General features: G+C 38.3%; 1 protein-coding gene across 1 annotated transcript in view; it reads right to left on the reverse strand.

The window, feature by feature from the left end:
- Nucleotides 1-1040: 1040 nt before the first annotated feature.
- LOC125456902 (cilia- and flagella-associated protein 47-like) overlaps nucleotides 1041-12296 on the reverse strand; it is a 478989-nt gene continuing 467733 nt past the window's right edge. The window contains exon 65 of the mRNA XM_048540417.2: nucleotides 1041-1396. Within this exon, the coding sequence (XP_048396374.2) occupies nucleotides 1172-1396 (225 nt within the window). The 3' untranslated portion in view covers nucleotides 1041-1171. The remainder of the gene's footprint in view (nucleotides 1397-12296) is intronic.

Raw genomic sequence — 12296 nt, forward strand, 5'->3', positions numbered from 1 at the left:
TCCTTTATTCCGTTGGGAAACATTTCCAATATTTGTGCTGCATCCAGTGTCACGGCAGGAGTTTTCAACAAAGAGAACATTAGCTGCTTGATGATTGACACCGAAGTAAAGAAATATCGCTGCCATATTCGACAGGTTTCCTGGGTAATCATTTAGTTTTCTCCTCCTCTCCTTCCTTCCTGAGCAGTTCGTGGAAGGGGTAGTTAGATAAGCATTTTGGGGCAAGTTGGTCAAGTACACAAGGAAGAATAATACGGGGTTTTGCTGATGGTATTAGATGAGGAAGAAGGGGAGAAGGCTCAAGAAATTAATAATTGGCAGGATGAACGAGTTGAACTGAATGATTTATTTCTGAAATGCATTTTCCATATAATTGTAGGTTATGCTGATTTCTTTTGGATAAATGGCAAGTACAGTGCATGCAGGTAAATATGCCAGCTATTGTGAGGTCAGTATTAAAGTATGACAACATTAAAACTGCTTTTAATTAAGTGCGTGTTTCAAAAGGATTCAATATGGTAATGCTATTTCTCTCTCAACAGATGCCACACTGCTGTGTTTCTTTGGCACTTTCCAGTTTACTTCACATCTGCAGCACATTATTTTTATTTCAATTCAGTCTGCTTTATGTAAGGTTTGACAATAGCGTTGTATTGTTCTGTAAATTAAGTATACATCCTATTTTTCAGTTCATTTTTTTTAAACATTGAAGAATGGAGAAAAAATAATGCAGATAATTGTCCTACTGTCCTAACAGATTGGCAAATAATTATTTCCTTAGATCTTTTAATCAGAAAATTGGCATTGATTTTAAAAAAGTGTAGCTAAGACAGATTAATTTTGTTGACAGGAAAGTGTAAGAATTTTCAGAAAATCACACAAATTGGACAGATAATTTTGTTGATAAGATTTGATTTAAATGAAAGTGGGCACACACAGAGGATTTTGTTTTTTAAAGCAAAATATCCTCAATTGATAATGGTTACATTGACAAGATTTATTGGAAAAATACAATGTAATAGATACAATAACGCAGCACATACTAGATTGCCATGTAAATAAAAATATGGTTTTCCATGTAAAAATTTCAGTTATGAATGATGGGCTTTTATTTAGACAGACGAAATAATCTAATTCTTCATAAAATGAGACGTAATGTTTTGTTTCATACTTATTTTGCTTTACTTGTTTTATTTATAGTAACAAGAGGAGCGCCTTTTAGAGGAGAGGACACTGCAGTTGTTATCACCTTCAGGTTTTCTTTGACGAAGTTACGCTGTTGGACTGCAACAGACCGCTTGAAGCCTTTGTGAACAATTTTGCCATGTTGAAGGTTAGGAGGAGCGTACTGGGGATCCAAACCATTGATCTCATACATCCATTGCATATCCATGGTCTATAAATGACAAGAGATCATGCAAAATTATTTCTACGCTAGATTCAGTGCAATATTACACACATAAAATGTGACAATTTAAAATTCTAATGATCCAATTTGCATGTTGAGCCCAACACTGATTTGTCCAGAATTCTTGGGTCAGCTCATTAAAATAATGCCAGGTGGGAAACTGATGTGAGTTCAACCAAGAATATTAAGATCGAGAGTGACATAGTTCCATATTAAATGTGACAGCAATCTACTCCAGTACCAAGCAGGAATTTTAATCCGAAGCATAATTAATATAACTGGTCAGAGAGGGGAAAGCCAGCCATGCCTGTTCAGGTAAACAGACTAAGATTCATGGAAATAAATAAACACTAGGAGTCACTAAAAGAAAAAAAAGTTCGACAGAGATATGTCATCAAAATACTGCAGATGTCTGATATAAAAACACGGAATAGTGGAAATACACATATCCCTAAATCTTATCAGGCATGGTTCACAGAACAACTCACCACTCTATTAATATCCCAAAACTCACCACCAGCCTTGCACCTGCACCATTTTTACAGGCCCAGCATGTACCCGGACAGTTACGGTCAGTCCAGAGTTACCCTGCACAGTTCCTGACATAGCAGACATGGCTAACTCAGGATCCAGTTTTGCAGACAGACTGCTGGCAAAGACTCAGATGGTGGACTGCATAACGTTCAGCTCCTCGACCTATATGCATCCAGCATCCTCACTCTGGCTCTCCAATTAGCTGCCTTTTTTAAAATTCATTCATGGCATGAGGATGTCACTGACCAGGGAGCATTTTGTTGCCCATCACTAATTGCCCACATGGCAGTAAAGAATCAACCACATTTCTGTCGATCTGGAGTTACCTGGTGGGTAAGGATGTCAGTTTCCTTTCCTAAAGGACATTTGTGAGCCAGATGGGTTTTTTTTCCAACAATTGACAATGGATTCATGGTCATCATTAGATTCTTAATTCCAGATATTTTATTGAATTCAAATTCCACCATCCCCCGTGGCGGGATTTGAACCCAGGTCCCCAGAATGATATTTGAGTTTCTGCATTAATAGTTCAGCGATAATACCACTAGGCCATTGCCTCCACACATGACTGACTGTTTTCAAGTCTTTGAGCTGATTTCAGTGGATGATGTTGACCTACAGGGTAAGGAGTCCTAATTGAAGGTATTCCCTTTGCCTGGGGTCTACTGACAATCCTAACAGGCTTCCTTTCTTTCTGTCTGCACTAAATGGCAAGGTCAAGCAGAAGCAATATGAATCTTGTATCTCTGGTTGAGGGGACGTAGCGCAGAAGGCAAGACAACACAATGCTGGATTGCTGTGAGCATCCAGATAGGCTCTGAATGAGTGAGCAATATGACGATAAGTAAAGAACCTGGAGATGCAGCCTGGTCCAGTCTATGCGTGGGATGCATTTGCTGAGCACAGGGTGTCCTTGCATCAGCATTACAATGATAATTGCTGGGGAATGCCTGACGTGCAGCATTGCCTTGCAGAAGAGTTATGTAAATGGATCAGAGATGTTCCATGAGGATTATTAGAAGTTGCCACCTTTCAGGTCCCTATTTCTATGAGCAGCCTGGAGATGTAGCCTTGCTTCCCAACATGGAGGCCCTTTAGAGCAAATGCAAAGCTGCATCTGCCAGGTACCTACTCTGATTTTCATCTTAGGGTTCCATGACATTGACCTTGTTTAATACAGTTAATAAGATATGAAGGTAAATATTAATGAGGCAAGATGTTTAACAAGCTAAAATTCCATCTCATTGGCAACTCACTGCTGCTGAATGAGAATCTTGCCACACTGCTTGTGAAAAGCATCCAATTGGTGGAGTAGGATGCTGCTCATGTCAAGGTCAACCTCATCAGACTTCTTGTCCAATTCTTCCACAAATCTTGGAAAAACCCATGGATCTTAGATGCTTATTTGTGTCTGTCTTTACAATAGAAAACACAAATTACATACCAGGAACAGAGAGTAACCTAGGGACGGATATAATGACAAACTTAAGGTAATTACCATTGGCATAGAGAAAATATTGGAGAAATGCAAGGAAATAAAATCCAACAATTTCCTCAGATCTAATAGCTTACATCTTAATTCTGAAAGAAGTGGTTGTAGAGATTAATGATGTACTGGTATGATTTTCCAAAATTTACTGGAACTGTCCCAGTCGTCTCAAGTTATCAAATGCAATCCTGCTAATCAGGAAAGGAGAGGGAGAGAGAGAGAGAGCAGACAATGTACTATGGGGCAGTCATTCAGAAAATGTGTGAATCTATCATTAATGAAGTTTTAACAATGCACTTATAAAATAATAGGAAGATCAAATAAAAACAATATGGTATTATGAAAAGGAAATCATGCATAAAACATTTATGAGAGTTCTTTAAGGATGTAACTAATAGATAGATAAAGGGGGGCCTGCAGCTGTAATATACTTGGATTTAAAAATGCATTCGATAAATTGAGACACGAAGCCCATCAAAACCTGGGTGTTACCATTGTCCACAAACTGAACTACACTCACCATGAATACTGTGGTTATAAGAGCAGGTCATAAGCTAGAAATCCTGCAGCCAGTATGCACCTTCTTGCTCAGGCAGAGGCTGTATGTATTAGAAATGTTATTGGATTTTTTTTTCCCCGGACCCCAGGTTTGGGGACATGGGTTCAAATTCTATCCTGGCAGAAGGTGAAATTTGAATTCAATAAATATCTGAAATTAAAAACATATTTGACCTAATACTGCCCACATTATTGTTGCCAATTGTTGAAGGAATCTGCCACCTGACCTGGTCTGGCTGACATGTGACTCCAGAGTCACTGCAATGTGATTCTTAGTGAGGGCAAATGTGTTGGTTACAGGAGGATATAAATGATAGGTCAAAAAGCAGATTGAATTTATTCCTGATAATTGTGAGATGAGGCACATTTCAAGATGGAACAAGGCAAGGGAGTACTTAATGAATGGCAAGACACTGGGAAGCTCAGAGGAACAGAGGGATCTTGGGGCACTTGTCCGCAAAATCTTGAATGTTGCAAGACAGGTTAATAAGGAGGCATATGGGATTCTTGGCTTTAGATGGATTACAGGATGCAGCTCTGGTTATCACAATAAAGAAATGGTGTGATTTTACTAGAGGGGGTGTAAAGGGGATTCACCAGGGATGTTGCCTGGGATGGAGAATTTCAGCTATGAAGAGAGGCTGGATAAGCTTGATTTGTTTTCTTTGGAGCAGAGAATGGTTGATTGTCGGGGGGTGGGTGTTGTGGGATAAGGCTGATAGAGGTGTATAAGATTTTGAGGAGTATGGACATAGCGAATTGAAAGAAGATGTTCCCCTCTGTTGAAGGTTACATAACAAGGGGACATAGCGAAAGGCAGGAGGCTTGAGGAAAATATTTCACCCAAAGGGTGTAGGGGAGCTGGAATTCACTGCCTAGGAAGGCAGTTTAAATGGGATACCACATAACTCTTGAAAAAGTGCTGAGATGAGCACTTGAAGGCTTTAACGCTTGCCTAGTGTGGAAAAGTGGAACTAATATAGGGAGTTGTGCATGTCGGTGGTGTAGATTTGATGGGCTGAAGGGCTTCTTCTGTCTTCTATGATTTAACTGCCTTCTGGACAATTAGGAGCAGGGGATAAATGTTGGCCTAGCCACATTCCATGAACAAAACTTCCCCATCATCTATAATGTGCAAACTAAAATTATGATGGAATACTCTGCTCTAGCTATAACAACATCTATGAAGCTCAACTTCATCCAGGACAAAGCAGCAGCTTGATTGGTATCACATCCACATACATCCACTCATTACAACACCAACACTCAGTTGCAGGAGTGCGTACCACCTACAAGACACACTGCAGAAATTCGCCAAGGCTTTTGGGCAGCACCTTTGAAATCCACAATCACTGCCATCTGGAAGGATAAGGGCAAAAGGATACCACCAGCACCTGCAAGCACCTCGCCAAAGCACTCAAAACTTTGATTTTGAAACATGGTCTCCCTGCTGTAGGAAGGATGTTATGAAACTTGAAAGGGTTCAGAAAAGATTAACAAACATGCTGCCAGGATAGAAGGGTTTGTGCTACAGGGAGAGGCTGACTAGGCTGGGGCTATTTTCCCCGGGAGCATCAGTCAGAGGGGTGACCTTATAGAAGTTTATGACATCATGGGCAGGGCATGGATAAGACGAAGAGTCAAGGTATTTTCCCCAGGGTAGTGGAGTCCAAAACTAGAGGGCATAGATTTAAGGTGAGAGGGAAAGATTTAAAACGGACCTAAGGGGCAACTTTTTCATGCAGAGGGTGGTGCGTAAATGGAATGAGCTGCCAGAGGAGGCTGTGGAGATTGGTACAATTACAACACTTAAAAGGCATCTGGATTGGTGTGTGAATAGGACGGGTTTAGAGAGATATGGGCCAAACACTGGCAAATGGGACTACATTAATTTAGGATATCTGGTTGGCATTGACAAGCTAGACGAAAGGATCTGTTTCCATGCTGTACAGCTTTATGACTGTCTGACTCTATTTTACTATTCCTTCACTGTTGCTGAGTAAATGTCCTGAAACTCCCTCCTTAATGGCACAGTGGATGTACTAACACAAAATTCACTGCTGCAGGTAAAAAAAGGCATCTCACCATCATCTTCTCAAGTGCAATTAATGATGAGCAATAAATGTTAGCCCAACCAGCAAGGCCCACGTCTCCAAATTAACAAAATAGTTTACATCCACAATAAGGCCTTACAGAGTTAGACACAATATATTTTGGATATAGACATAATTATGGACATAGAATTGGTAAATGCTCCAAGAACTAGTGTCAGGCCTCATTTATTTACAATTTACATTGATGAGTTTGATGAAATTTCAGAGAATGACATATAGAGGTTTTCTCACAATACAAAGATTGATGGAAATGGAAGCTGTGAGCACTACCCAAGGAAGCTGTAAAGAGATACAGACAGTTTAAGTGGTTAACAATAAACTGACAAGTGGAATATAATGTGGAGAAGTATGAGTTTATCAGTTTCATTGTATGAATAGAAAATCAGGATAAGTCCTGAAATGTATAAATATTGATGCTCAATACGATCATATTCACCTGTGTTCACACATGATGTTGAGTACACTTCCACAAGGAAAACAAAGTTAGTTTTCTGGTACAGGATGCAAGTAGAAGGGCAAATGGCATGTCGTTATTTATTGCAATGGTTTGGAGGACACGAAAAAGGAAGCCTTGCAACAATTATACAGGGCTTGGATGACACTCCACCTGACGTGCAGTGTTCAGTTTGGGTCTCTTTATTTGAGGAACACTATAATTGCATCGTGAACAATAGATTAGATTAGATTACCTACAGCGTGGAAACAGGCCCTTTGGCCCAACAAGTCCACACCACCACTTGTAGCATCCCACCCAGACCCATCCCCCTCCAATCCACACACCCCTGAACACTACGGGTGATTTAGCATGGCCAATCCACCTAGACTGCACATCTGTGGACTGTGGAAGAAAACCGGAGCACCCGGAGGAAACCCACGCAGACACAGGGAGAATGTGCAAACTCCACACAGAGGCTGGAATCGAACCTGGGTCCCTGGCGCTGTGAGGCTGCTGCGTTAACCACTGAGCCACCGTGTCGCCCATGTAAAGTCTCACCAGTTTGGTCTCTAATGTGAAGGAGTTGTCCTATGATGAGAGACTGAGGAAATTTTGTCGACATTCTCACAGTTTGTATGGCCTCATTGAAACAATGAAATATTTTGAAGGGTTTGAAAGGAGACACTGGGAAGTCAATCATCTGCGCCGGATATCTAGAAAATTAGGCTACAATCTCAAAATAAGATGCCATTCATTTAGAACCGAGATGAGGAAAATTTTCTTTGAAAAGTTGTGAAACATTTGAATTCCCTACTTCCAAGGATTGTAGATACTCCATTGTTAAATATTTTAAGGTTGAGGTCAGCAGATTTTTAGTGTCATGGAAATCAAAGGCTTTGGTGAGCGGATGGGGAAAAGAAACAGAAGCTGAAAACTATCCATAGTTGCACTGAATGGTTGAGAAATTTCACCAGGTAGTGTCATCTACTCCTGCTCCTATTTCTTATGCTCTATATTTACTTAGATACTTATACTACTGAAGATCAAAAGCATTTTCAAATTCTTTTTTCTTCAACAGATTCAGAGATAGAGCAAAAGACGAAAAAATAAATATTTACATTTGCCATATCAATAAGAAAGTGCTCACTCTGTACACACCCTATAGGCTATACTCATCAAGTTAGGTAAGATCACACCTTATTTTACACATTGTCCCATAAAGAGCTGATACTGAGTGATGCACATCTCACAAGAAACCTGGATGGTAAGTTACTGGAATTTGAAAATGAATTGACTGACTGAAATCTAGGAAGATATTAACTTCTGCTGTTAAGCATTCAGAACATGATCTCAGCACTGAGGTAAGCTTTTCAGCTCTGCCTTAATGAGTTCAGAATGACAGGCTGTTATTTCTGCACCCAGACAAAGTGATCTACATGCTGTTGCTATTTTGCATGCAGTATGAAATATACGCAGGGAATACACACTTTGGTGCAACTGTGCCAGATGCCATTCTCCATAGGATCACACTGCCAATATTTGGAGTGAGCATTACAGCTGTACACATTAGATATCAGCCAGCGTCTCACACTGATTAGTTCCAGCATTCATGTTGCAGTTAATGCCCTTTCTTAACACCAGTGTCATGATAGCAAAAGTTGATTTTGCATGACTCAGTTTGAACTTCCACATTAGCAGCCACATGTTGTCTGGCTTCTATTTTTACTAAAGAGGAAGGTGAGACATTGAGCATCAGATATCACATCATAGACGAGTCTGAAATATTCTTCCAGTGTTGGCCATCACTTAGACAGTGGAGGAAGAGGGTAGTCAGGGAACTACAGGTCAGTTAGACTGACAGCAGTTAGCAACAAAGTACTTGAATCTATCATTAAGAAAACTTAACAAGGCACTTAAAAATCCAAGCATGATCAAATAAAACACAATTTTGCAGAAGTAAATGATTGTATTGGCAATCATTTTAGATATTTTTGAGGATATAATTAATCAAGTCACTAAAAGGGAACCAACAAATCTAATATACGTGAATTTAAAAAAAATTTGATAAAGTGTCATACATAGGTTAATACTTGGGATAAGGAATTGTTGAGGTGTAGGGTATATATATTATCAAGGTTATAAAATAAGTAAGTGAATAGTATGCATGTAATAGTGACAAACAAGGAATTTTCAAGCAAGCAGATTTTAACAAGTGCTGCAACAAATAATGTTGTCTTCTCTGCTATTTGTAAACTATATTACTAACTTAAATGAAGAGATAGAATGTAATATAAATAAGTCTGTAGTGGATATAATGCTGTGTGGAAGTAAAGAAGGACAGATAATGTGTCGAGAAGATATAGACAAATTAAATTACTGAAGAACAAGGTGGTAAATGGAGTATAAAGTACAGAAATAAGAGGTTATTCACTTCAGTAATAAGAATCGAAGAACAGAATTTTTTTTAGAAAGTGTAGGATTTTAAAATGTTGAGGTTCAGAGGTCTCGTGAGTATTCATACATGGAACACAAAGTTAGCATGTGGATAGAGCAAGGAATAAAGAAGGCAAATAATAAGGTAAATTTATCACAAGGTTATTAGGGGACACAAATGCCACAGGGGTTTGGGTGAGGCTAAAACAGGAATTCTGTGCACAGTTTTGGTTTCCATATTTAAAAAGGGATATATAGGTATTGGAAACAGTGCAGCAATGGTCATTAAAATGGTCGACAGATGAAAAGTTGACCTGTAATTACAGACTGAGTCAATTGAGTTTTTTTTCTGACATTGAGAAGAATGTGAGGTGATTCAGTTAAACAGACAACATTCTAAAAGGTAACAAAGTGTGAAGCTGGATGAACACAGCAGGCCAAGCAGCATCTTAGGAGCACAAAAGCTGACGTTTTGGGCCTAGACCCTTCATCTGAGCATCTGCAGTTCCCATTATCTCTGATCACAACATTCTAAAAGGTTTTGACTGGGTATACATTGAAAAGTTGTTTCCCCTGATGAGGCTGGAACATGGAACCAGCATTAGGATAATGTCTAGGATGAGGAGAAGTGAATATTTTGAATTATGTATCTTGAGTGTTGTGGATGTTCCAACTTGAGCCTTATTTAAAGCTGAAAAAGAAAGATTTTTTGGCTGAAAGTTATGGACGGTGGTTGGAAAAGTAGAGTTGATTCCAAAAATTAGCGAAAAGGGAACAATGGATTTATCAAATCTTCCTTCAGTGTGCTTTTGCCTATATAATTTTGATTTGAGTGCAAATGTGAGCAATTACTAAAGTGATCCTTTTTAATGATGTTTGCTATCACAGCAGCACTGGGTAATCCTCACTTCAATAAGTAAGCCAATGTGCTCGATTCTGCAGAGTTACAGACAGCCAGTGGACGAAATGAATCAGAGTATCTCTCTATATTCTTGGTATCAACATGCAAACATCTATGCCTATAGTCGCATAATAGATGGATATTAGGGGAATGAATTAATGTTCATTTCACACAATCTGTTTGTCAGAACATTCATGGTAACTTGGTCACGTGATTAATGATTCACTCACTCACTCATGTAGATCCTCTATCTCGAGATCTAATCTGTCTTGGGCAACAGATTTAACTTATTTCAGTAAATTATTTGCCTCAAGCAAATATGTTAGCTAACCAGGGAGAAATCAATATTAAATCTGAGAGTGATCCAAAGGCGAGAAAATTAATTACCATGGTCACTTTGTGTGGCAAAGTGAGCATTCCCTGGGCCTTAGCAACAGTTATGTATCTCATTGGACAATACAGCAAATCTTGGCAGTTTTCCCAAAGTTTCCCGGGCTGAGCCTGATTTATCTTTAACCCTAACACAAACCCTTGTGTTTGGGAATCTGAGTGAGGATGTAGTTACATACAAGGTTGCTTTATGAGTTTACCCCATACACCCTCTTCTTCCTTTGCAACATTCCTATGGTAAAAAACTATTTTGCTGCTTTAAAACATAATTGGAAACATTCAAAATAAAACTGAGTATCAGTGAAAACACAGAAGTGAAATTAGGAACCTAAACTTAAAGTATAAAAATAGCAATCCAAATTAAAGTTATGACTAACACTATAATAGTTTTCTAACAGGCTCAGAGAGTTGACAAATGTTTCTGGTGATTTTTATTAAATAATCTAGTCAAGATGTTTACTAAATAATAAAGAGGATTAATAGATACAGAGGACCTACTTCCAATAAGGTGGGAGGGTGGTGTGAGGCCAGAACAAAAAAGATCATAACTTTAAATCGTGTCATTTAGAAGTAAAATTTGAAAGACTGAGATTGAAACATGTGTCTTAGATAATCTCATTGAGATATATGCATCAAACATGGTAGAATGCAATTGAAGTACAGATCAGCTTCTTTCAAAATGACTGTCACACAGGATCAAGAATCTGAATGTTTAATTTTTGTTCCATATTCCTGTATTACAATATAAGGACAAGTAAACAATAGCCAATTAAACCACCTGATGTACAAATGATGCGGCACTTACCAAAACAATTTCTATTCCCATCTTTTGTGTTTAATTTATTTTTGTATACATGACTTGAGCTTCAGAAATTATCTTTTTTATTTCTCTCATAAGTATTTGTAAAAACTAAAAATTGGCTTTGACTTACAATTATCTGGAATTTGTTGACAGTATTCAGCAAGTGAGCTGACCTGTGAACTTGTCTGCAAGCACTTGTTAAAAATAAGCTTCAATGTGCACCAATAACTCTGGCTGAAACATAACAAAGGGAATCTGAAAGTCTGACTCGGAAAAACAGGCTGAAACACCACTTATAATTATACATTTTGGTGAATTGTGAACACTGTCAATGCAATAAAATTTTAATCCATTCTGATCCACCTCAAATAAAAATATTTTACATATTTAACATGTTTGCATTATAAAGAAAGAGCTTTAAATATCTTCATAATGTCCCTAAGTCATTCATTATGAACAAATTATCATCTAAAGCGCAGTTTCAGTTGCTATGTTAACCCCATGTCAATCTTCAGCAAGGAACTGAAATCTACTGGTCATTTAATTTCTGGAAGTTAGCACAATCCTATAAGCAAATCATATCCCCATCTCCTCCAATTCACGTTACAGCAGTCAATTTATTCTTACAAGATGTCACACAACTCAGACGGGCAATCACTCAATAAATTTTAACTGATATTAGAGGACAGATGTTTGCCGACACCTTTTAAATTTCAAAGAAAGCTGCGGAATCACTTAGATCCACTGCAACAGGACGAAAGACAACTTTTTTCTCAACGACTTCTGACAGTATTGAATTGCAGTGCTAGCTGTGAACAATTTTTTTCAAGTTCTCAAATAATTAGAACTTATGACCACCTGACTCATGGATAAAACCAAAACTGAAGTAGAATTTCAGGCAGAAATATGTCTGTCACATAATGCATACCTGCGTACACTGAGGATAATGCCACTTCTAATGGAGATATAAACCAGTTTCCAGCCACAAGAAGCAATTATACTATAAAATTATGATCCCTCTTTATCTGTAGTCTCAATTTTTCTACCATTTTCAGAGAATTTATCATCGTAATAAGCTTTGGATCTAAAAACTTAGTTCTGGCACAATGCCCAAACTATCTGTTGTAGGTTGACTTAATCCTCAGATGTACCTGCTGACTGCCTTTACTGTTAATACTTACCTGAACTGGAGATTAATCTACTAAAGACTTATTTGTTACTAAGCTGTTCA

The sequence above is a fragment of the Stegostoma tigrinum genome, chromosome 12 (genome assembly GCF_030684315.1).
Source record: "Stegostoma tigrinum isolate sSteTig4 chromosome 12, sSteTig4.hap1, whole genome shotgun sequence".
Taxonomy (NCBI): domain Eukaryota; kingdom Metazoa; phylum Chordata; class Chondrichthyes; order Orectolobiformes; family Stegostomatidae; genus Stegostoma; species Stegostoma tigrinum.